A 27984-nucleotide genomic window follows, 5' to 3' on the forward strand; every position below is an offset into this window, starting at 1 on the left:
CACGCCGCATCAACTCTGCTTCCTCTCGTGCATACTTAAGTCTTAATTTAGCATCTGCCAGCTTTGCTGTGTGTTTTAGTACAACGGAAGAAACTTGTGAGTCACATTCAGACGGTCTGCTAGAGTGAAATGACATTTCAGACCCTGGTTTCGGCACAAAACTACTTAATTTTTCAAAGGCTGTAGTATATCTCTCGTGGACATACGACATTGCTTGTCTTTGATCGGTTTCTTGTTGGAAGCTGGTCTCTGTACGCTGTGATCTAAGGTACGACAGAAAATCTTCTGAAATCTTGTCATAATGGTCCATGTTAGTCTTGAGGTCGGCCTTGAGCTTTGCTGCGACGCCAAGGCTCATTACTGGGTTATCTTCGATATCCATGATTATCGAATCAATGTTCCGTTTGATGTTCAAAAGTTTGTAACTGTACTTCTGGGCAAACTCTTCATATTGAAGATTCCCGAGAACTGTGAGACTTCTCGTTCTCCTTGGTGGTAGGGACTCTGCCATGATGGATCTTGCACACTGTGTGAGGTAGTACAGGTAAAGTCTTCTTACTGTGCAATAACAAGCCTCTTTTGCTTCATAGGATAATTATTTGCCTCCTCAACAGAGGGTAAGAAGCTACAGAAGACAAGAGGCCCATGGGCCTTAACGGTCATCTGACAAAAAGCAAGCCAAACCTAGAAAGTGGGTTGAGGTCATTCATTTGAACAAACTTGGTAGCCTCTCCTCCAAGCATCTTACAGGCCCAATATCAGCACTCATGGACTTTTGCTTGTTGAGAAGAAGTCGTTTGTATATTTTAACATATTTGACCCCTGTGACCTTGAAAGTGGGTTGAGGTCATTCATTTGAATAAACTTGGTAGCCTTTCCTCCCAGCATGCTACAGACCCAATATCGGCACTCATAGACTTTTGCTTATTGAGATGAAGTCCTTTGTATATTTTAACATATTTGACCCCTGTGACCTTGAAAGTGGGCCAAGGTCATTCATTTGAACAAACTTTGTAGGGCTCCATGCCAGCATGCTATGGGCCAAGTATTAGCCTCCTAGGCCTTCTAGTATTTGAGAAGAAGTTATTTAAAGATTTTGACATATTTGACCCCTGTGACCTTGAAAGTTGTTCAAGGTCATTCATTTAAACAAACTTGATAGCCCTTCATCCCAGCATGCCACAGGCACAATATCAGCAATCTGAGCCTTTTGGTTATTGAGAAGAAGTTGTTTAAAGATTTTAACATATTTGACCCCTGTGACCTTTAAAGTGGGTCAAGGTCATTCATTTGAACAAACTTGGTAGTCCTTCATCCCAGCATGTCACAGGCCCAATATCTACACTCTGAGCCTTTTGGTTAATGAGAAGAAGTTGTTTAAAGATTTTAACATATTTGACCCCTGTGACCTTTAATGTGGGTCAAGGTCATTCATTTGAACAAACTTGGTAGAGCTCCATGCCAGTATCCTCTGTGCCAAGTATTAGCCCCCTAGACCTTCTAGTATTTGAGAAGAAGTCGTTTGAATGAAAAGTTTACGGACGGCGCACGGCGGACGACGACGGACGAAGCATGATGACTATAGGTCATCGGACCCTTCGGGTCCAGATGACCTAAAAATACAAAGAAATACTTAGGCTAATACAAACTAATGTCGGAATGTACATCAAGAACAGAATTTACACTATGCAATTTCATAACAACGACAACCGAGTTTGAAGCTGAATACCGGTAGATATGAAATAAAACATGTGTACTATAAACTATATCATATTTCAAAATAAAGAAATATCACTGATACGAACGTTAAGGATATTAATAGGAAATTATGCAAAAATACACGGGGAAAATGTGTAAATATTAATAGTCTACTCCAATGCTCGAGTCCATATTTTACTACATCCCCGCATCACACAGTCATTATTTCATTATCTTTGCATATAAGATTATCTACTGGATTGATTGTAATCGTACAATAATTGTTGGATTTCATCGTCTTTTCTTGACCCAAGGATATTTAGCCTTGGCCTTCAATAAATATCATCCTCTCAACAGATTTTTGTTTCCTGCTGCTTCATTATTTTATTGTGAAAGGGCAAATATAGAATAAAAACTGCAAGAATTTCCTAGGACATCTCGTTATAACAAAGTTTAATATACCTCTGGTAACAGGTGTCCTGCTTGCTTGCTGTCTTCTATCCACTTGTAATCTAGAATCCAGCAATGATTAGCAATGGCAAAAAAATATTTCACTGTTCTTGTGGCAATACGTACTGGATCTGAAAGACAAATAATGTAAATATTGGTACAGTTGTATAATGTTTCTTAACATTGTTTTATGAACAAAGGACAATTTTTTCTCCAAAACAACAGAAATCAATTATTTTGAAAAAAAAATATGTACCTTTTAAAGCATTTTGCATAACTGAACTGACATTTCACACAATTCTTAACTTTCATAATCCACAGCAAGATATCTATATCAATTCAAAAGGTCCGGAGAAGAAATTATTGAGGAAATCTCACTTACTTGGCCTTTGACCTCGAGTGACCTAATGGCAGTGAACTGCTCATCCACTGAAGATGGTGCCAGTATACTGCATGTTTTGTTTATACATGTATATCAGACTTTCATTTTTGGGCTACTAGAAGATCCAGCAACTTTTACTTACAAAATTGAACCCAAAAATAGCTTCAAATCAAATAAAGATTATTTGCTACAGTAATTCTTGGGAAGAATTTGAAAATGTGGAGTGGCTAACAACAGACGACAGAAAATAAAGAAGATGGCAATTTCTTACATAGCTGTCCATGTAAGATATAGTTTTTTCAATGATGTAAGGTCATGTAAGATGAATGGAACCTGCATGGGTATAACATCACAATAACATCATGATATGGGAAGTTGAAGTCATTTTACACCATTTTGCTGAATCTTAATTTTCAGTTCAAGATGCTAATTTACAACTATTGCTGTGTTCATTCAAATGTGTTCATACTTTTAGTATAAACCAAAACCTGCTTGTTCCAGTAGTATAGATAATTTTAAAATTGGTTCATCAAAGAAGTTGATGTTCAGCCCAAAGATTGCTGCTACCCATCTCGATAAAATAAATAGGTATGCTATGTAAGAAAATAACACCATGATATGTTTAAATTATGTAGGATAGAAATATCCCACCCTCAGGTATATAATTTGTGTTCAAAAACCTCCACAAACCTCGTTTTTTTGCCTCAAATTCTGTACCCTCTGATGTGATATTTCTATCCTAGACATATACATATGATATGTTATAGATATAGTCTAACTAGCTTGAGCCTTCAGTTTAGGTGAACTTGAAATGCATACAACATAAATATTTACATATATATATATATATATATATATGTATTAAGCAGTAACAAAAACTTGACAATGAGTACCTGTGTGCACAACAACATGTGTTACACATGGACTGAATTCTCTGTAATATTGCACGTCATTCTCTGATGCTACCATCCAGGTTTCCTTCTGTCAGAAAAACAAATTGTTTATTATATTTTAAAAACTAAAACTGTATTTTCCTACTTTAATTAGAAGAATGCTATGTAATAAAAGAATAAACATTGAAATTCAATATTCCAGAATTTACAGTGGATAAAAATTCTGTGAAACTACAAGTGGACTTATATGTTGAGATCCAACATATCTGTCTAGAAACCAGAAATGGTTTCATTTTCATTTAAGAAACTGGCATATTTTGTTTGAAACGTGTCTCTCTATTAATTGTTCATAGAATCAAAGGAATACCATTATTGATGCTTTATCTATCTTCTGATATATCTAGTTTATATTAAAGATCATGATAGAACTGATAAAACAAATTCATCAGAAAATAGAATCATTTCACCTTCCCATTTCAGCTATCTACTTGTTTGAATCTAATATTATTAAATGTTTACCAATTGATCAGGAGTAAGTCCAGAACATAGTATGCCTCTGCAAGAAACAGTTTCTGACAGCAGCACTTCCGACACACATGGGGACTCGGATGATGCAACCATTTCTGTACATGGGTCCTCCTGTGTGATGGTAACTTCTGTTGTAACCGGTGCCTTAGGTTTCAGAAGGTTAGTTTCTGAAGACACACATGGGGACTCAGATGATGCAACCATTTCTGTACATGGGTCCTCCTGTGTGATGGTAACTTCTGTTGTAACTGTTGCCTCAGGTTTCGGAAGGTTATTTTCTGAAGACACACATGGGGACTCAGATGATGCAACCATTTCTGTACATGGGTCCTCCTGTGTGATGGTAACTTCTGTTGTAACTGGTGCCTCAGGTTTCGGAAGGTTATTTTCTGAAGACACACATGGGGACTCGGATGATGCAACCATTTCTGTACATGGGTCCTCCTGTGTGATGGTAACTTCTGTTGTAACTGGTGCCTCAGGTTTCGGAAGGTTATTTTCTGAAGACACACATGGGGACTCGGATGATGCAACCATTTCTGTACATGGGTCCTCCTGTGTGTGATGCAACCTGTTTTTTGAAGACACACATGGGGACTCGGATGATGCAACCATTTCTGTACATGGGTCCTCCTGTGTGATGGTAACTTCACACAGGTTTCAGAAGGTTATTTTCTGAAGACACACATGGGGACTCGGATGATGCAACCATTTCTGTACATGGGTCCTCCTGTGTGATGGTAACTTCTGTTGTAACCGGTGCCTGAGGTTTCGGAAGGTTATTTTCTGAAGACACACATGGGGACTCTGATGATGCAACCATTTCTGTACATGGGTCCTCCTGTGTGATGGTAACTTCTGTTGTAACTGATGCCTTAGGTTTCATCAGGTCATTTGCTGTAAGTAGTTCCATTAATAGATATATATATTTATCAAATACATAAATTGATTCAAATAATACAGGAAATAATGATTAGGTCATGACACTATAACACTTACTGCTCTGTATGATCCTTCCGAGGTCATCTTTAAATTTTTTTCTCATGGTTCTAGAAAGCTTTGCTGTAAAAGAAAAAAATCTAGACTGAGGTCTATATATTTAAGTAAATGGAAGCAGACATACTTTCTATAAGATACCAGCTTTTACCACAGGAAATGTAACACTTTACAAGTCATACCCTGTTTCATTAAAAAAAAGGTTTTCTTAATTCAGTTTTAATGCAAAGCAACTCCATCCATTTTAGACAGCTTTTTCTTTTTTCACGTCTTCAAATAGTTTAAAATCAATTACATGTAATATGCATTATAAAATGTACTTTTCAATATATGAATTACGAAAAATAAAATCAGAAACAAAGTTAATGATCTGAAATGAAATATGGCTTAGTTATCTCAAAGTGTTAAAGTGTACTATGAACAAAAATTGATGTGAATAAACAATTACCACATACCTGGCCAATTCTAACATGTAATGTGGCTATGTCATATTGATACTGCATAAAACATGTGTAATAACACTATTGTGATGTCATAAAAATACGACGTCACAGAATTGTCTCAGTCGTGGAAATTGTTTCCGTCGTAGTAGAAAGCCTTTCTTATAGGGAAAAAAATTCAAGTTTTGGCATATTTCTCATGGAAAGTTATGTGATAAATAGAACTTTACACTTGTGTCAATGTAATATAGAAATTTGTTAAACTAGTTAAACAAATTTCATATTACACTGACACTCATGTAAGATTCTTTATTTATTCTATATGATCCAAACTCAAAGAGGTTGAAAACAGCATGAATATAGACTGATTCATTTAGATAGCATCTGCTTGTGTGTCCAAACACCTGTATACAGCACATTACCTCCTCATAAAGGATGCATTTCGTCATTGAATTTGTAAAAAGTAATTGCTCTATATGTATATATGTAGCACTTTAAAGATTACCTAACAGAATCTATGACATAACTGACTGAATACTCCTGCATACTGAACACACTATCAAATGATTATCTTCAAGTATAATTCTATAGGGCAGTTTTGACAGCATTGAATTTATGTCACAAATGTGGGCTACCAATATCAAGACAATCGTCCCGAGTAAAGGGTGTGTTTTTTTCAAATAAATCACAATATCTGGGAATTGAAGTTAACTATGATGGTTGCACTTTCTTTTTATTGTATAATATTAAGTATTTTCATACTTCATATAGCAAAACGTTCAGGGTACACTATAACTCTACAAACATCTAAACTTTAAAACTTAAACAAACTTTGGGTAACTGAACAAAAGTGAAATAACCACCCATAAGTAAAAAGGAAATGAAATAAAGAGGCTCACATCAATACAGTTATTAACGGTTCTACTAACTCAGTGTTATAAAGGGAATAAAACAAAGATTTTAATGTAGATAATGAAAAGTTTTGTACATTAAATTTGAGAATTCTTCGAAGATTAAATATATTAAGAATATGTTGACTGTATAACCCTGATGACATTGCTGGACAAGATGAAACACCTATCTATACATTGTTCCAATTTGGAATTCAAATGTCAACCTCTTTAAAGTAAAAGAGATAATGTACCAAGAGCCACTTTATCTCAATTCTTAAGTTATAATTTCAAAGTTACATCAAAATGATATATTTGTATGTGTAATTTATTCAACATTGTCATTAAATGCTGAAAAAATTCAGAAATTTCAATAAATCACAGTCCCAACAAACATAATATCATGGCTATTGGTCATACTGGATGTAAACTGTGTTGTACTACCAAAAATTTGCAATATTTGGTCAGGATATGAGCTTTACAAAACATATTTCATGGGATTACTGCATGAGAATGCAACAATAAAGACTCCTCCCCACTTCTTGCTGTCTAAATATTTTTTTGAGATGAATTTAAAAATTCAATTTGAATAAATTCCTGAACTGTGAAGAATATCTTGCTCCCTACATATTACATCTGAACTATTATTCACAAGAGGCATAAATTTAAAGCAATCACTGCTTCTCAGAGACCATTTTTGTTCAAATACTGAAATATTGGTAATGCATAATGATAAAAGAACTTGAAATTGTTAACATCAAAATAAACTCCCTGAATTGTTCACGTTACCTATGGATTTATTGATCTGTGAATTATCTTCACATGCACCTTTCCATTCACACCAATTATTTTGTGTTAATGGGATACTGAAAGAAGATACAACATTTTTCATACTATTTAAATGTTACATGAATGTTAACAGGAACAGCATAGACATTATTACTTTCCTCACATTCTACATCGATGTGTCCCAAGGCATATTGCATATTTCCACATAATCTATAGGTATATTTCACTTCCAATCATTTGACCAATAGCTGATATGATTTTATTTTTACCGAAGTTGGTTGTCTGTTTCCGACTATTAGACATTCCGTTTTACCTATTCTGATATACTTATATTTGGTTCTCTCCTTCTTGGTTAGGAGACCAATCTTTATTCGGAAATAATTGAGGAGACATAATAACATCATACTTCTACACACAACAAACATTCACACTAATGAATACCAAGTTACATGTTTTTATTTGATGCTCAAAACAACCATTCAGCCTTAAGGTATACTACCTACCTGACATCATCTTCTTCTCCAAAGAAAGTTCCATTTCCTTGCTCATCCACAAAGCCCGGCCACCATACCCCTTTTTCTAGTTTAATCCAAATGTATTGTGACAAAGTGCTACATGCAGAACCATCTATAAAAACACAAACAGTATCATGTTTTAGGTAAAGTTTCCAATTATAATTGCTGTGCAAGTTTTCACTTTTGTTGGCAAAAAATGAAAAAAAAAGTGGGTTTACAAAATCATGAAACATTTCTCTGTATACCACAGATATCACATATATGACATATTTGTGAAATCTCATTACATAAGATACATATATACAGACCAAATCTGATTGGTATCTCTCCATTGGAACAGGAGAAGAAAGATTTTTAATGTTTTACCTCAATTTCCCCTATTGTCACCCCCCATCCCCAAGGGGGCCACACCCATCATTTATACAAAATTGAATCCTATCTTTGCCCAAGGATTCTCCAGACCAAATTTAGTAAAATCTACTGGGCCGCTCAGGACTAATAGCGTTTTAAAAGAAAAGTTGACTTTGGTTCGATCCCAGGCAGAAGCATACACATGAAAGTATCTCTGCTACAATTATACTATCTTTATTCAGTCTACATGAAAACTGTTGCATACTGGCCATCAATAGCATTTGTAACTTATGGGAACAGTTGTATTAAAGGATATAAAACTTAACTGGTCTATCATTAATTTTCACATCATTAACTACAATTTTACTGACCTAACTGGAGCTACATTTGTAGTAATGAACTTGCATACAAGATAATATATATATAATTTATTCAATTTACATCAATGAAGTTATTTCAACTTATTATACATTAATTGCTCTTGTTTGTCAGGGTATTGTTAGTGTGCAGGTGTCTAATTCTTATCTTGTGAGGAAACTTGAGTGCCAATGGAGATCTAGAGAAAATCTGTGGTGTGGCAAGCGACCCATACCGTCCGGCCAGTGAATCGGAATTCAGTGTCTTTGTGAAGGCAGGTGCGCTATCCACTGCACCACCCTGCGTACTTTGTTGAAAGTATAATTATATGTATATGACAGCAAAATACCAGTTTTTATCTGTTTCCTTTTTGAGGTTGTTCCTTCCTGTTCTCCTCTTCTCTTTCTCCCCATACTGTAGGCCTAGTGAGTGTCGGCACTGTAATTTAACCAGAAAAAACTTTGTGTAACAGACAATCAGTGCACAAACATGTAAACAAAAAGAATAGGCCCAGTTCATATTTGTTTACCATAAACATATACTTGCAAACTTTTTCGATATGTAACTCGATCCCTGATAGTATTTGTCAAAAATGCATCAATCACCTAGTGTAGAAGTGGAGGTTATAGGTGGTCTTACAAGCTCAGTCTATGGAGAACTTCTCTTATAGTCTTATTGGTAGGATGCTCACCATGAGAGCGAAAGGTCGCTAGTTCGAGCCCCAGCACGGGCAGACATTTTTCATTACTCCCTTCTGTACACATTTTTTTACATAGGTCCATGTCTTTTATTTGTCAATATTGGGAGCTCTGCCCCCAACCCCCTGTCTTTTATTTGTTTCCCAGAATTACTGTAGAGTCCTTAATAGCATACTTAATTGAACTGATACTTCTCTTAAATTTAGCAGAAAAATGTAAATTAACTGCCTTCCGAGGACCTACGTAACAGATTCTACCCCTCCCTCCTACTACACATAAAATAAAGAGAAAAACACACCATGCAAGGCAAAAATTTCAAATGTTCCTCTTCAGTCCAGAAATACTTGTAACTCGGAATTGTTGAAGCAACTAACGTTACGCATCATTGACAATATTTACAACCATACAACATAAATCCTTATCGACAATAAAGGTTGATACTTTTAGCAGTGTTTTTACCGAAAACACAAACAACGGATATTCTTTGTTGTTTTCTGAGAAATCAGTATGAAAATCTAACCCATGAAATGTGCAATAACATATGCACTGATCAAAACTTCGGTACTGTTTCATACAAATGTACCCAACAGCTTTTCGTTGATCCGTCATGTTTGAACAAATGGCGGATACTACTATTACGGTTTCGCCCGAAATTCAGCTTGCCCAGGGGAAGTTGTTTCGCCTCTATTGAACATTAGGCCTATAACAAAAAATAACGTTAAGGCGAAACAGGACTAACAAAACCATAATAGAATTTGAGTTGGGGGATAGGAATCACTTGGTGCGAAATGACTCTGGGCGAACGAGATTATGGCGAAAGGTCCTGCTTGTTTTTCAAACACCTGTAACAGTAAAATTAGGACTACCTCGCTAAGCGTGTGTTATGAACTAAGTTAGAACTGAAAGCTACCTATATCTTTGGATTTTAAAATTAGCTATTCATTCAATCAGTTATTTAATATACTCTAACTCACCTGAATCTTCATAGCCCACTTATTTTTTAATCATTCAGGCCCTGTTACCTCGGTAAGCCGGTATTCTGTTTCTGTGGGTGTGTAGATGTTGACCAATGAAATAGAGTGTGACGTAATTACGAAGAACCAATAGAAACACTTCTTTTAGAACGCGTGTGTGGTGTGTGCGAAAGAAAAATCTAAGCTCTGTAGCTCACCACATCTGAATGCACACCCTACATAACGTTTCACCGCTGTTGTGAGGTACCTCTGAAACTTTGTGGGTGAAATTTAGAGTAACCATGGACGCATTTCCCGAGGTATACATACCGAGGTATCGGGAAAAAGTACCTCGGTAGTTTTTTTGGTACCTCGGTACGTGGATGTGTAACACTATATCCTACCTCGGTATGTAACAAAAACGAACACACACACACACACACACACACACACACACACACACACACACGCACACACACACACACACACACACACACACAGAGACAAACAGACAGACATACCTACGTAACATACATCATGGGGAAATGCTTGTCAGTTCATTCTGGGGATTTGTTCATCAGGATAAATATACTATGTGGGATGAATATTTATGTTGGTATAAATGGCTGTTGTGCAGGTTTTTGTCTGCACAGTATGAGGACCACTAATTATGTAAGTACATTGTGTATGTGTGAGGAAATACTGCCATCAAACATATTTCTTTTATAAAGGTTACTTTGAAGTACTGAGAAAGAGAAATGAATTTAAATGTTTTAATCTAAGCCCAATATAGCTTTTGGAAATTATTTCAAGCAGTGAGTTGTGCAATAACTCAACAAGTCCGTTTTAAAGACTGATATGACTGTATTCTGTCTGATGGTCATTTACATGTGTGGTAGCCATGCTGACTATAGCGGAAGCGGAAGTTGTTGGGGAGCATCCCTTACTTAGATATTATATAGGGAGCAGTTATTATAATAGTTCATGTCATTACATCTCCCTTTTTTCAAGTTAAGATCTATGTTATTAACAATATCAAACATGGCCACCAATCAGTCAATAGATGTACAATAACTAACATGGTTTAACTACTTTAACAATAACTCAATATAAACTGACTAGTTAAGCTCACATATGACTAGATGATGAATATTTTAAATGATTCAAATTGAATTAAAATTGTTCATTTTACACCATTGTATTCTGTGTTATTTATCTTATCTAGTCAACTACTAAAACATTAACATATATACAGTCTTATAACACAAGGCAAGTTCCTTTAGGCCTCAATCAGCCTTTTGGGGGCTTTAATGACACGACCGCTGCGTGTTTTGTACATGTTACTCGTCTCAATGTCACTATTGCCGAGTTCTGGCTCTGGGTTAAGTTCTGGTTTGCAGTCAACTTCAAATTCTGGTTCGCGTTCAACATCAGGTTCACGTTCCACATCAAGTTCGCGTTCAAGGTTAGGATCTGTTACACGTAGATCCTTTCTATTTCGTCTCACTGTTCTGTCATTCAACTTAACCTTGTAGGACCTTGGTCCTGCCGGACCAATCACAGTTCCATATTTTCTCCAGTTCTTTTCTCCTAGTTCACAAAGTCGAACCTTTGTATTTTCTGTGAGTGGTTCAAGCGTTTTAACTGCAACCCGATCATGATAATACTTCTGTGTTTTTCTCTGTCTTTCTTTCCACGACATGACATAGTGGTCTTCGGGTTTGTTTAGTTTTCCAGTTGCAATGGGCAAATTACAGCGGAGTTGTCTACCCATTAACATCTCAGCAGGAGATAATCCATTCTCCATAGGTGTTGTTCTGTATGCCAATAATCCTAGGTGTGGATCTTGGTTGGTTTGTTTACATTTGCGAATAATGGATTTCATAGTTTGGACTGCTCGTTCAGCCATACCATTGGATTTCGGATATCCTGGACTGCTAGTCACATGCTGAAAATCCCATTCCTCCGCAAATTTAAGAAACTCCTTGCTACTATAGCAAGGGCCATTATCACTCATTACCTGTTCAGGTATGCCGTATCTAGCAAAAGTAGTCTTCATGACTTGGATCACCGCTGTTGAGGTTTGATTGGTTAGTTGTACCACCTCAGGGTAGCCAGAAAAGGCATCTACGACAACAATATATGGGGTTCTATCCAGTTCAAACAAGTCTGTTGAGACTTTCTGCCATGGTCTTGACGGTATTGGGTGTGACAACAATGGTTCAGCCATCTGTTGTTTCTGGTGAACTTGACATGGTTCACAAATTTTCACCAAATTCTCTATGTCCTCAGTCATGCTAGGCCAAAATAACACTTCGCGTGCTCTTTGTTTACATTTGCTCATGCCTAAATGTCCAGCATGTATTTTCTGTAACATGTCTTTCCTGAGATTTTTAGGAATTACCACTCTGGATCCCTTGAATACTATCCCTTTAATCACTGACAGTTCATCTCTATAGTTCCAAAATGGTCGTATCTCATAAGAACAGTCACTGCGACTCTCTGGCCATCCATCCATAATGGTGTTTTTTAAGCTAATGAGCACTGTATCTTTTTGTGTTTGTACACGTATCTCTTCAAGTTTACGATCTGCGACTTGAATATTTGCCATGACTCCATCAACATATACCTCAACGTCATTCTCGGTTGTGGACTGTTCACCATGAACTGGAGCTCGCGACAACGTGTCCGCAGTGTACATATACTTTCCTGGTGTATGTAATAAGGTTACGTCATATTTTTGTACCCGTAGTCGGAATCGTTGTATCCTGGGCGGACAATCATTTAAACCTTTTGTAAAAATCGCTAATAGTGGTTTGTGGTCTGTTTCGACCTCAAACTTTGCTCCGTACACATACTGGTGGAACCTTTCACATGCATAGACAACCGCCAATGCTTCCCGCTCGATCGATGCATATCGTGATTCTGTGTCCGTCAATGCCCGTGATGCATACGCAACAGGGAGCCACTCGGTGTTGTGCTTTTGTAGAAGTACTGCGCCAAGTCCTTTCTGACTTGCGTCTGCAGAAATCCTGATCAACTTTGTGGGGTCGTAGTACTGAAGTACTGGACTGTTTGAGACAATTTCTTTCAAATTCTCAAACGATTTCTGATGAACATCTGTCCATTCCCAACAGTTTTTCTTATCTAGCAAACCTCTCAAGAGTGCTGTATGCGTTGACAAGTCTCTTATAAAACGCGCTAAGTAGTTGATCATCCCTAGGAAACGTTGAATATCGTTTTTGCACTTGGGGGTTTTCCATGTCTTGAATAGCTTTGACCTTTTCGAGGTCAGGCTTAACACCGTTCTTTGTAACTCTATCTCCAAGAAATGTTAGCTCGGGCACAGAAATTTCACATTTCTCACGCTGTAGTTTTAACCCAGCTTCTCGCGTTTTATCTAACACGTTTCGCAAGTTTCTGTCATGGTCTGCCTGATCAACTCCCCATACTATGATATCGTCCATGGATGTATCCACGCCCCTCATGTTCTCATACAAAAGGTGTATAGTTCTATGGAAGATCTCTGGTGCACTGGAGATTCCGAATGGTAAACGAAGAAACCGATATCGACCATATGGAGTATTAAAGGCACATAATTTGGAACTTTTTTCCTCCAGTTGTAGTTGCCAAAATCCGCTTGATGCATCAAGCTTTGAAAAGACTGTTGCACCAGCAAACTTCGCCATAATTTCTTCACGAGTGGGTAACTTGAAATGTTCTCTACATATAGCCCTATTCAAGTTTCTGGGGTCCAGGCAAACACGCAACTTTCCATTGCTTTTATGTACAATTACCATGGAATTTACAAATTCAGTTGGCTCCTCAATAGGTTTTATAACCTGTAGTTCCTCCATCCTGTCTAACTCCTGTTTCAACTGGTCGTGGAGTGCAAATGGTACCTTTCTACAGGTTTCCTACTGGTTCTGCATCAGGTTTTAACTTAATCTTTACTTTGTCGGCAAGACATCCTAGCCCTTCAAATAAATCTTTGTACTCTGTGAAAATATCTGGTGATTTTACACTGTCCTCCTTGTCCACCATCAGTACCCGTTTGACAAGTCCCATACTGTCACACTGCTTTCTACCTAGGATAGGTTTAACAACACTGCTAGCAATGACAAACAGCGCTTTCTTTGTAAAACCTTTGTATTTTATGTCCAGTACACATTGTCCCTTGGTTGGGATAGATCCTCCATTGTAGGCTGTCAATTTAACTGTTGACTGGTGAAGTCTAATTTTATGACATTGCTTGTTGATCCTATTAAAATCTGCAATACCCATAATGTTGACATCTGAGCCTGTGTCGAGCTTCATCGGTATAGCACATCCATTGACATCAATGTTAACTATCCATGAATCATCAGTTTTGTTGCTGTCATGTACTGCATCTACAAAGAATTGTTGATCTGTCTCGACTGAGTGTACTTTCTGTTGGTGTTTTGGTTTCGTTTTCAAATTGTTGTTGTTAAAATTGGTTCTTGTCCTACACAGTTTCTGGTAATGTCCTGTTTTACCACATTTATAACAAGTTTTTTCCTTAGCTGGACATGGACTTCCTTTATGATCCATTCCACATTTCTGACATCGAGATGTATTATGTTGCGGGACTCGTGGGCCTTTTCCTTTGTATGAACTCTGGTTGGGATTCTTTTGAGACTGTTTCTTTATCAAATCTACGGATTTCTTTTCAGTAGTGTTTTCTGACACGATACCTTTCATTTGTACGTCAGTTCTTTCCGCGGCTCTACATAAATCAATGCATTTATCCAGATTCAGCTCGCGTTCCCTTAACAGGTGTGCCCGGGTTTGATCTTTGCCGATCCTTTCTATAATTCTATCTCGAATCAGACCTTCCTTCAGATTCCCAAAACCACAATCTTTTGAAAGAACTTTGAGCTCTGTTAGAAATTGATCAAATGTTTCTCCGGATTTCTGTACCCTGCTATTAAACACATGTCTCTCATACGTTTCATTCTTTTTCGGAATGCAGTATTCAGACAGTTTCTGTTTCAAAGGTTCTATCTTATCCTTTTCCTCCTCTCCGAAGTTAAATGTACCTACCAGCTCTATAACTTGCTCTCCTGCCAGCGATAATAGAGTGGCACATTGTAGTTTCTCAGATTTCTTATCCTTCTCAGTGGCACACATGTATAGCTCATATTGTTGTAGCCAGCGCTTCCAACTTTCTGAAATGTTCCCATCTAAGGAAAATGGCTTCGGCGCAGGAAAATAATCACTCATCCTTGACGTTGGACATCTACTGTTACTTCTGACACCATGCAATAACTCAACAAGTCCGTTTTAAATACTGATATGACTGTATTCTGTCTGATGGTCATTTACATGTGTGGTAGCCATGCTGACTATAGCGGAAGCGGAAGTTGTTGGGGAGCATCCCTTACTTAGATATTATATAGGGAGCAGTTATTATAATAGTTCATGTCATTACAAGTTGTAGTTGTATAACTCAAGTTGCAACAAATTAAAAATTCTTTAAAGTTTCTCATTAAATTCGACTTAAAAATAATGTGCTTTGCATTGCAGACTCTAGTTATGTATTTTGTCTTTAACATCTGGTTTTTATTAGTTATTGATAGGCAAATTAAGTCAATAATGACAGACTCTGTCTCATCCCATATCCACAGACAAATCTGCCTCTTAATGACAGACCCCAGTGTCTCATCCCACACCAACAGACAGATTTACCCCATACTGACAGACTCTTATCTCATCCCATATCGACAAAGTGGCCCCATACTAACAGACTCTATGTCTCATCCCATACCGACAGACAAAGTGGCCCCATACTGACAGACTCTGTGTCTCATCCAATATCGACAAATTGGCCCCATAACGACAAAGTGGCCCCATACTGACAGACTCTGTGTCTCATCCCTTTCGACAAAGTGGCCCCATATCGACAGACAAAGTGGCCCCATAACGACAAAGTGGCCCCATAACGACAAAGTGGCCCCATACTGACAGACTTTGTGTCTCATCCCATACCGACAAAGTGGCCCCATACTGACAGACTCTGTCTCATCCCCCTATTGACAGACAAACTTTCCCCCTTTTGCCAGACTGTGTCTTTATTTCTGGTTTTCATCCCATATTGAAAGACAAATTTACCCAGTAATGACAGATAAATTAACTCCCCATTGACAGACAAATTTGCTCCATATTGAGAGATTTAGTATCTTATATTTTTCATCTCATATCAACAGACAAATTTGCTCCATATTGACAGATACTTCCAGTCATGAGGAGATAGACATGCTTGCCCACATTTTCAGGCACCCATACTCATAAGGGTTTCTCCAGATGCACAAATGTAGTATCGTAATATGTGGCACTTGCTCCACAATTTATGACATTTCCCTTATTGACTTTTGAGTTTTCATTCCAGTGACCAAAAATATGATCCCTATAAAGTTGAGATTGAAAGTAAAAACTAAAGAAAGTTCAGATTAAATTTCATAATTTTAGAATAAACCCCCCTGTAGAAAATATTTTCCCACCCGATTCCTTGTTGGTCAAGAAAGCAGTCATAATTATTGAAGTGAGAAAAAAGAGGAAACAAAGCTGATCCCATTTCGACAAGTGACTGGTTATAAATGCAGATCTTGATGTGAGTTTTCTACCAGAAGGGATCAGTTATTCATTTTGAGATAATCATTACAGAATGAACTATCTGTAGAATATCAAAAGTGATACTCTATCAAACAACGAATCACTTTGTAAATGAATATTTTCTAATGTGCATGTATGAATGAGATTTCATACACTGTACTGTATACAGTAATTACAAATAACTTCCTGGTACAGTAAAGACATTAGAGACTCATTACCAATATATAAATCTTTTATTTATTGTTTATTCGTGTACAATTTCTTACTCTCCTGAAAAACATTTCAGCAAAAAGTGTACAAAAGAAATCTCATATTTGCAAAATTATAACCTACAAAATATTTTCCATTCATCTGTCATATAAACAGATCATACTTCACCTATACCATGATATACCAACATCGACTTTTTTAAGCAATATGAAACAAGAGATCCCAGGGAGATCTTTGCACCAACCCACCATTGGAAGATCTTTAATCAGATCTTAAAATATAGTCTCTACCTTTGTTTTGTCTTTAATTTCTTACAAGTTTTAAAATTCAGGGAATCCTTTACTGGAACGTACCTTAAATTCAACATATTTATATTACTCTATTTTCTGTTAATCATGGTGTTTCTTTATAATAATTATGTAATGACTACACATGAAATATGAAGTCCCTCCACTACTTCTCAAAAGCTATTGATAACAAACTGTCATTGTTAAAATCCAAGATGGCCTCCTGTCAGCCATTTTGTTTTCCTCAAATTGAATGGCATGATTGGCAACATACTAGTACTTGAAAATATCCACCAAATAGTTTTGGAGAATAGAGATAAACTTTCATTGTCAGCATTCAAGATATCTGACCAGTCCCAAAATTAAAACAGAACAACTTGTCTCCATTGGAAACGTACAAATGAAATTTAAAGAAGGTTCATCCAATACTTGTCAAGAAATAGCTATAACACCTTTTCCTTGTCAAAATTTGCTATGACTGCCAGTCTGAACAGAAACAAAATCAAAACAGTAGCAAGGGGAACAAACATAGGGAATCTGAGAAATATTCATCCTGTACTTCTCAAGGAAGAGTGATAACAAGAATTGTTTGACAATAGACGGACAGACCATAGGCCATCGACGCAGGACAATTTGAATAGCCAACCATCTGTTAATGTAGATAAAATGTCTGAAAAACAAACATCAAAATAAGCTTGAACATAAACTCCTTTACGAAATATATACATTTCTTGTATATTGGCATTTATATGAAGAGTAATGCAGAAAGAAAGTATGTAGAAAAGAATCGAGTTTTAGCAGTTGAAATGCTGACTTTCCTTTAAAGACCTTTTGTAGCTTTCTTTCATATGAAAATTTAATAAAAACATTGAATAGCAGAAGCAATCAATGTTCATGATGGTCACTGAGACAATCATACAAGCTCGCTTACTGGTAATTGGTGAAATATGTTGCAAGATAGCAAAGACCTTTGATAAAGTGACATTAACCTCTGGTCAGGTGACTCCTTGTTTATTTCTTACCACATTAATTTCATAGTCATCACAAAAGGTCCATCTGTGAAAAGATCACAATATCTGACCTTAAGCTATGATTTTTTGGCCTTGACATTTGACCTTGGTATTGATCAATTTGTCTGTGAGCCAAATATCTTTTGGCCAGGTTTCATATAAATAAGTCAACAGGGCCGAGTTAATTTGTCCAGAAACAGATAACAGATAAAGAGAGAACTGTTGTAGAAGTACAGCACATGTTATTTGGATGATTTGGATTTTACATAACCAATCATTCCACTTCCTCCACACAGGTATAATGTGTAATAGAATGCTTACAAATCCCTCTCACAATCTTATTGCTGAAAAAAATCAAACTTACTTGGGGTTATACTACTGAGTATCTTTTAATGATATCATTTATCAAAATCGACTTAATTCTAAGGAAAATATTCACCATAATGGACATAAGGAAGCCAAGAGGTTAAGTTGAAGATTTTTTAAGTTTTTGTTAGAAATAGCAGGAATAATTATGTAATCATATAATGTAAAAAACATGTAAAACAACTCTATTTGAAACAACAAATACTGGAGTCACCCAATGTTTTAACGTCAGTGTTCTTGAAGAAACATTACAAAAATTACATGGCATATCCATAAGTCTTTATGACAATTGAGGCATATTAACTAAAATAAACCCTTAACCTAGGGCTGTCATAGAATCAACTAGAAAGGAATTCTATGTTAATATGGAATTCATGAGCAAGACAAAAAAAATGCTGTAAACAAGGTGATTCTGATAAATGGCCATTGGCTTAACCGGGTCCTGAGATTGGAGAAATATTCTCAAATGGGACAGTCCCTAATCAGCTGGATGAAGCCTGAGCCAAGAATTTTTTTTTTTATTTTAGATGTGTCCAAGCGCCAGATTAATCCTCCTCTTTTTTCCATCTTCAATATGTTTTTTGCCTGGGGTTTTGTCTTTTCTGAAGAATTCCTTGAAAACATCCTTAAGTTCTTCCAACTCTTTAAAGATCCACTTGTGCCTATTTAAAGTTGGCGCCTTCCTTTTGTCTGGTTCTGCAGAAATAAAGATTTTAATTGAAGGTTATTGATATGTTATAATAAAATCAACACAAGCAAACATACTACCTGACAGATCAATAAAGACAGACATAAAGTATAAAAGATGGATTTACTGACACAAAAGCTATGCACTAGACAGTAACCTGCTTATGAGAATGTGCTATTGAAGGAAAATGAGGTCAATGTGCTATTGAAGGAAAATGAGGTCCACAGGCTTCAATGGTCAACTAACTGAAAGACCTTCAGAAATTACAAGATGGCAGCCATGCAAGCCATATTGAAGTTCAGATTGACCGAATAAAATAACAACAATTGTTCAAGATCATCTTAGGCTCATATCAGGTAAGTTTCAGCTAAAACCTACTTCAGAAGAAGTTTAATGCCCTTTTTCAAAATGAAGTTCATGGCTGCCTTCATGGATTTTGGACCAGCCTGAAATAATTACACTTGGCCAGAACCATTTTGGAAGAATTTCTGTTAACTTACAGCTCAATCCCACTTACAGAAATTGAAAAGAAGTTTAAAATGTCTTTTTCAATATGCCGCCAATCTGAAACTTCAGATCAATCTAAAAAGTAACAACACTTGGTTAGACCATTTCGGGATTCTTTCAGGCAAGTTTAAGCTCCATCCCACTTGTAGGACTTGAAAAGGAAGCTTAAAATATGAAAAGTTTACACCTGGCGGACAACGGACAGAGGATGGTGCTTGACACATCCTGACTCTTTGTGTCAGATGACCTATAAAGAGAGACAAAGTCTCTATAATCAGCTACCTAGATCCAAATTATTCATGGCGAATCTCCCCCATAACCTTTTCCTGTTTGATATTATTTATATACATACTACTTTTGGTGGGCTCCTCAATCTGTTCTAGAAGGTCTGGGATGAAATCTCCATCTTCTCGGCTGTCCTCTGTTTGATCCAAACTTGCTTTTTCTGCATCTCCACCTATCTCTCCAAGATCTCTACTGTTTTCTAGCAACTCTGAATGTTGAAAGAATTATGTTTTTTAACAGAGGCATATGCATTAAAAGAAACTACTTAATGCAGCATCGCATTGACAAAATTTCAATTTCATGGAGTTGAAGTAATTATTCTTAAACTCTCTAAGTAAATTATATCATTACATGTAATCAATCCTAAGACAGGTTTCTTCCCTTTTGCAAGTTATAGTTTTTGTAGAATATTGTTAAGCTTTATCATTTCCTCATCAATTATTGTCATGATGGTAAATGAAGGTAGAATTGTGCCACAGTATCATAACTAGAACTATAAACACATTTGACCCTATGACCTTAAAAGGAGTTATTCATTTAGACAAACTTATAAGACCTTCATCCTATCACGCTACATACCAAATATTAATGTTCTTTGCCGATCTTTTTTTTTCAAAGAAATTATTGAATGAAATGGTTATGCAATAGCATGATGACAGACAAAGCATGATGGCAATAGGTGATATCAACCCCTTGGGTCAGTAACCTAAAATACTTAAGTTTAAAGCACTGTAGCATGACTTTATTACCATCTAGCTGGATCTCCTCTAGGTTTTTTTCCCTTTAAATTTTCCAACCATTCTATTGTCCAACAGCAACAGCAGTTTTGCGATGTCAACCCTCTCTATCACGTCAGATGTACATTTATAGTGGATTCTGTGCACATCAAGTGTATGGCCTAGGTGATCCACCACCCACTGCTGCTGTTGAGGTTTTATTTCTATAGCCTGAAAAAATAATAATTACATTTTTTCGTTATCATTTGAAATGTTTCAAAGACTGAAGCAGATGTAAAAAAGGCATCCTTCCTTCCTGTTTTTAAATTTCATTGTTTTACTGTTCACAGACAAACCATTCTTTTCTTAGCTGAAAACCATCATACTCATTTGAAGCATTTATTCTTTCTATTTGTATCACATAACCATGAACTGTAGTGCATAAGATAGTAGTTGTTCAAAAGTATTAATATAGAGATTGTTACTTTCTTTCTTACATTAACAAGCAGATGACCCCATTTCAACTGTCAAAATTAATACGAAACTTCCTGACCTCAAAAACCGAAAGGAAACTGCTCAATTACTCATTTGATAAATGTTATTAAATACAACCATTAAAATGCAACCTGTGTTAGAGTGGCCATGAGGCGTCTCATGTTTGTCCCCCTAATTCTTTCTGGGTTTGTAAGTCCTGCCTTCTCTGTCACAGATATAATAGCATCATATCATCGGACAACACCACCTCCTTGATAGAAATAAAATGGCACATTGGATTTCTTTCTACACCACAAAAGTATCACTCATCAACTTCAAGGTGATATTAAGATCATTTACAAATAGCAAACAAAATATTCAACATATATCAGTAAACACTGTACAACAGGGATAGCGTTTCTGCGATGATTTTAATTTCCAAATAAACCTTTGTCAACCATTTTTATTTGATACCATGCCAATATTGAAAAACACTAATTCTCAAGTACTTACTGTTAGTTGCAAATATGTATGGTTTGGAAGGAATTCCCACATTCCTCCTTATCCCTGGGTCAGCTAGATATTTTAGAATCCTTCTGATGTGTGATGGCACTATCACTGGCACATATTTGCCACACTGTAATATGTAAAATATAAAGAACTTTATTGACTTTGCTGAAACATAAAGAATATTTTTGGGACTATCACTTTTTCCTTCAGAACTTGGACTCATAGTCTCTTCAAGAGACCGATTCAAAACAAGATTCAATTTTCATTTGATACATTTGACAGCTATCTGCATGTCAATTAAAATAATACATGCATGTTTCACTGTTTTCAAACAGCTAAGATCATGAGACTTCTTTTTAGATTTCTGCGCTAACCTTTCCTCTGTTTTCAATCACATCCTGTGATTCTACCAGTTTCTTCTCAAAGGAACTCAGGTTGTGTGCAATCTCCTCAGATACTTCATCAATACATGTCTTTCTGTTTTCATAGGCCATCAAGCTGCAAGAACATAGTAAATTGAATTATAACAAGAGGTCCAATGGCCCTGCATACATCGACCACCTGGTATTCAAAGTTTACATATCAAACTAATGACATACCTTACGTGTTAAAGAGGGTAGCTCCTAGATCCAATCATTTCCAACTAACTCCAAAACATTTACCTTACCAAAGTTAAGGATTCAGTTGATCATAAATTGCTTAAAGATTTTGATATTTGACCCCAATGACCTTGAGACAGGTTCATCTGCTTTTTGTAGATATTGTCCGCTATGATCTAGGGAATGTACCTGCCAAATATCAGAAACTTGCCAATTTATTTTAGAAGCTGATAAGAAGTTAAAATTGGTGCTGGACAGACAAACCTGTAAGCCAAATTTAAAGTTGCAATGGCTGATATTTTAGATGACTTTGATGGGTCTCAAGACAGATTTTTTTATGAAGGTTCAAGATGTAATTATTAATTAAGAATTATGTAGTACTACCTAGACCACCACCTTAGCAAGGTGAACCAATATGTTTAGTATGAAGTTCCAGTGACTAGTAGAGTAAGAGATATGGACTGGAAAGTCCTTTTTCTCTTATATAGGTCAAAGTCAAAATGTAGGTCACCATGATCAAATTTTACACACAACACACCTACTCAGCAAGGCTAACCTATATGCCAAAGGGAAAGACAAGACCCAACCCAAAATTATATACCTGACACTATGGTAATTGCAGGAAAATATGATGGGAAAATAATCATCATTATCAAGAGAATATAACAGAGAAATCTCCATACTTCATATAATCCAAGGATTAGACAATCAAGAAAATTACCCAAAGCGTTTCACAGTCACACACTCAAGGTAGGGGAAGATTCTTTTAATCCTTCAATCACATTATAATAACTTGGATTATAATACCTCAGTGCTTGGATCTCTCCTGGTCGCCGTCTGTTGTAGGTTATAAGCCCAGCCTCAGCCAGTATAACACCATTCCGAAAGTTCTCATATGAAGTGTCTTCTATGTTGAAGTTTTCCATTTCAGAACGCAAGTATACCGCCAGCTTTTGGACATCCTCGGGTAAAGGTAGAGGTTTATTCTTCAAGTGCTTCCTCTCTTCTAATGCTACTCTAGACAGCTTTGTTGTCCATTCTAATTGCATCAATTTTAGGAAATCCTTTGCCTCAGATTTCTTTATGTTGTCGCATTGCTTAATCGCATTGGCAAGCTTTAGATTTCCCATTCTTTTTAAGTCATATGCTAATTTGATGGCATTAGATGGGGCTTCAATCTTCTCCTCATCATCCTCATCTTGTCTTGCAACTTTTAATGTAGCTTTTGCAATTTCAGTGAAATACATTGGATGAATGTATGACTCAAGGTCCTTTCCACTGGCAGGAGTTACCATGCTGTTCAACTGAATTAGGAGCCTGCTGGCAAGTCGCATAACTGCAGAGGCATAATATTTCCGCATTAATTTGTTACCAACGTTACGGCGCATCCACTGATTTCCTAAACCTACAATTAGTCTGTCCTGTCTTGCCAAGACACCAACTTTGTAGTCTTTCATGATTGGAAACACTTCCCTTACCAAAGTTTGGTCAGCCTCTCCAGTAACCCTTCCTGCTAATACAGCACTTTGAATGAGGAGATTTCCTTTTGAAACATGTACAGAAGCTGATTTCTTACTTGTTGTGCACTTGTGTCTATGTATATTTGCTAAAAGAATCCAAGACAGACAATTTGGACAAGGTCCATAGTTGGAAACACTGAATTTTTTCTCATTGCACCGGCGAGAAAGGAGTAGTTCTCCTTTCTTGGCTTTAAGCACATCTTCATTGTGCTGGTTGTTTCCTTTGTTTCTAAGATCAGTTAACAATAACTTTTTGTCTTTTCCTTTGGCACACAACAGCTGTTTTACAAGAGGTTCATTTCTATGGTGTTTTGACATGACATGCTGTGCAAAACTGGAACATAATTTTTTGCAAAAAGGACAGCAATTTCTGGTATTGTAAACACGGTCACTTCTTTTAGCCTTTCCATTTTTACTGGTTGAAGAATGTCTAATTTTTTTCACAAAAATGCTTTAACAATCTTCATCTCGGAAAATTTCATCTTCATCAAGATCACTTTCATCCTCCTGTTCAGAACTGTCATGTGGTTCTGTATTCAGTGACAGTGGTCCAAAGCATGGAACATTTGGAATAATATCTGACAGATCTGAATCACTATCTTCTACAATTTCAGACCCTTTCTCCACTTTCAATCTTTTTACTTTAAGTCTGGAAGAAGAAGCAATACCTCTCTTTGATGTAACGTTTGATTTTGACTCTTCTATCATCTCATCATCTTCACTAGAATCACTTGAATATGGTGAATATTCCGAGACACTAGTTATCAACAGTGCTTTCATCAGACATTTCAAAACTTTGATCACTATCCATATCACACTCTAAGTTATCAGCTGTTTGATTGTCAGAATACATGTATGGTGATAAGGTTGGATTTGGTGCTACCACAGCAGTTTGAAGGAAAGTAGTCATCCCATCTTTCATCCCAAATTCACCTTTGAATAGATAATTCTCACCATTGGAATCTTTCACACTCACAAAATCAGGAGACGAACTGAATTTAGAACTGGAATGATAACCATGTACATCTAGTTTACTTGGCTGTTTAAAAGACACTGAAGAGGAAGGAAGTTCACAAGACATCAAGGTGGTAGGCACAATATTGGTAGGCAGTTCACAAGAAGCTGAGGTGGTAGACAGTTCACAAGATGCTGAGGTGGTAGACAACAAATCAGTATGCAGTTCACAAGATTCTGAGGTGGTAGACAACAAACTGGTATGCAGTTCACAAGATGCTGAGGTGGTAGACAACAAATCAGTATGCAGTTCACAAGATGCTGAGGTGGTAGGCAGTTCACAAGATGCTGAGGTGGTAGGCAGTTCACAAGATGCTGAGGTGGTAGACAGTTCATAAGATGCAGAGGTGGTAGACAACAAATCATTATGCAGTTCACAAGATGCTGAGGTGGTAGGCAGTTCACAAGATGCTGAAGTGGTAGACAGTTCACAAGATGCTGAGTTTGTAGACAACAAATTGGAATGAAGTTCACAAGATGCTAAGGTGGTAGACAGTTCACAAGATGCTGAGGTGGTAGACAACAAATCATTATGCAAGCAGTGTAACCCTTTGGACTCTTACCTGTTTAGTTATCTCAATATCTACTTTATACTTCTTTAAGAGATACTTGTTGTTTTTCAGCTTCCCTGAAACAAACAAAATGCACTTTACTAAACTACATAAAACAGACATGGAATTTTCATCAACACAAGGGTTTTTAAATATAACAGGAGATCCAAGAGTTTTTGAAATAAACTTTTGATAAATCATGGAATATTGTTACATTATTTTGAAATACATATCATGTTACAACAATGTTAATGCTGTACATCAACATGTACAAGGCTAGTTTGTCATGAACACTATTGCTGTAGTTATCAAAACAATGTCCTGATAGTGCTGGACAGCATGATAATCATGGTTGATATCCTCTGATATGATAACATCTGACTCACGGACAGTTCTATTTTGGGATTTATAGTAGGACACAATGGGATGGATGGTAATTTGTTCCTTACTGTAATACACCGATTTGATTTCATCCTGGTATTTTACCTCCCGGTTTCTTGCGAAGTCCATTACTTGCAATAGGCAGTTTTCAGGCAGGTTCTGTTTGATGGAAGTAAACTGCATAGTTTGCCAATTGGCAGTGTTCAAGTGTTGAAAAAAGATGTTCCTGACGTTGGCTCCTCAATGTCTTTAAGGAATTCTTCGAGCAGTTCATGTTTCTGTCCTTGTCTTGTAGTGAGGATACTTTTTTTCTTTTTCTCAATTTCAGTGTAGGTCCATCTACTCCAGGTCAATAGCGTCTCATCTGAGATCTCTTGATGAAAAGTATTAAGCTTTTGTTTTCTGGTTTCCCTCGGACCACATGTTTTACATGTTCCATTTATACAATCCATCTTGAAGAACCTCTCTGCATCTGACTTAGGACAAAGCAACATCTCGCATATTTTACCTTCGGAGGTAACTTTGGATTCTCTTTTTACGTGTCGACTTAATGTCAGCATTTTCTTTCGTATGTTTATGCAATATACACAACAAAATAATTCTGTTGTACAATGCCGGACACTGTCACTTGCATCAAGTAACCTGGACCAGCGTTTGTAGTTTAATGCTTCTGGGGCACAACTCTATAAATATCCTCCGAAAGTAGAACTTCTTGATAGTTTCATTTACAGCATTGCACCTCTTACCTTTAGTGACCTTTTTCTGATTTAAACTGATTGTTCTTCTGTTCATTTCCAGTTTCTTCGCAACAAATCTTCTACTCTTGTTTTTATACTGCCTGGCTACTTCTTTCAGTGCTGATTTACCTTTTAGTGTTTTTTTTAAGGGTTTTTATCAATAATTCTTCATCATTTTTGACTGAGATTGTTTCAATCACTGCCTTCTTGTGTGGAGAGAGATTTTTTTGTAAATTGTCCAACACTTTCACAAACTTCCTTGGTGATGATGGGAAAGCCTGTCTGACTTTTGAAGTTACATTCCACTCAGTTTTCTTTGAAGAAAATGGTGTTTTTTCTATGTTTGTTAATGAGGTTTCAAGTTTTCGTTTTGTGTTAGTGATCTGTTGTCTTTTGACTCTTTTTATTTCTCGGTCTTTCTTTTTTATCCAATGTTTCTTCTGTACAGACATTCTGGCACGGGATTCTTGTTTTTTGATACGATTATATTCCTTTTTAGATTTAATACTCTTTCTTGTCTGTATAACAACTTTTGGGGATTTTGACTTTGAAACTTTCATTTGATATTCACCTGGATGGTCTTGGTCTCTGTTCTTCTTTTTTTCCATGTATCTCTTTTGCCGCTCCCTCTGCTTTTCCAACATTCTTGCCTTTTTTTCCAATGCATGTGTGTCTTTCTTTAAAACTCTTTCTTTCAGGTGATCTCTTGCTTTTTTTCATCTTTCTGTTTTTTCAGGTATAAATCATAGTTTGGATTTTGTTTCCGGCTCCGGATTCCTGATTCACCTTAAAAAAAAGAAGAGTTAATGTCAGTGTTATGCCGTACGAATTGAGAACAAACAACTCTGCATAAAGTGTCACCATGTATTAATCAAAATGCGGTGAAAACCTACAATCAAAACAGAACAAATACTTACAAATGGAATGACAATACAAATTCATATGACGTACAATTATAGAAACCGTATACGTATGACGTACCCGGAGATATGACGCTAAATACCAGTTTAACTTATTGCCACAAACCAGACTTCCAAATCGTTTTAACCGATGGAATATAACTAAATTAACACCAGAAAATCCACAAATGTTGTCAAACGATAAATCAAATTGGCGTCAAATCATCGGCCATGCCATACCACAAACCTACACAAAATATTTAACCTGTCTATATTAATGCACCAACTCAAGAATATCAAGATGAAATATCAGTTAAATGTCTCACATTATTTTATAACTATCATCTATAATTGACTAGAATGCGTAATGAAAGGTATTTATATACACATAACGCCATGTAACCAAAGTTGTTGAAACCAAAAGTACACTGGATTCCGAGAAATTCAAAGTTTATCGATAGCATGTGTTTACAAATATTTTGACCATAATCAAACCTAATATGCATAGACTACACTATGACAGTCAATCATTAACATAGATAACACGTAATGCCATTTACTTACAGAGTGTGAGCCACTAGACTGCCAGAAATCTTTGTTAAATGCCATATACAAATGTATCCTGTGCGAGCACGCCGCAACTATGGGTGCCGCCAT

The 27984-nt window shown here is 36.5% G+C and overlaps 2 protein-coding genes and 1 pseudogene across 2 annotated transcripts; all 3 read right to left on the reverse strand.

The window, feature by feature from the left end:
* Positions 1-11219: 11219 nt before the first annotated feature.
* Positions 11220-13797, reverse strand: LOC132545278 (uncharacterized protein K02A2.6-like). The gene is made up of 2 exons (XM_060208953.1): positions 13097-13797; positions 11220-13011 (listed from the first exon to the last, which is right to left on the reverse strand). Exons 1-2 carry the CDS (start codon positions 13795-13797, stop codon positions 11220-11222), a joined length of 2493 nt encoding a protein of 830 aa, XP_060064936.1.
* A 5172-nt stretch (positions 13798-18969) lies between these two features.
* LOC132545279 (uncharacterized) lies at positions 18970-24063 on the reverse strand. The gene is made up of 5 exons (XM_060208954.1): positions 23033-24063; positions 22001-22124; positions 21630-21753; positions 19994-20134; positions 18970-19142 (listed from the first exon to the last, which is right to left on the reverse strand). Exons 1-5 carry the CDS (start codon positions 24061-24063, stop codon positions 18970-18972), a joined length of 1593 nt encoding a protein of 530 aa, XP_060064937.1.
* Positions 24064-25586: 1523 nt separating this feature from the next.
* Positions 25587-27984, reverse strand: LOC132545280 (uncharacterized; annotated as a pseudogene).

This window comes from Ylistrum balloti, unplaced genomic scaffold (assembly GCF_031769215.1).
Source record: "Ylistrum balloti isolate Yb309-2 unplaced genomic scaffold, AGI_CSIRO_Ybal_v1 Utg369838, whole genome shotgun sequence".
NCBI classification, from domain to species: Eukaryota; Metazoa; Mollusca; class Bivalvia; order Pectinida; family Pectinidae; genus Ylistrum; species Ylistrum balloti.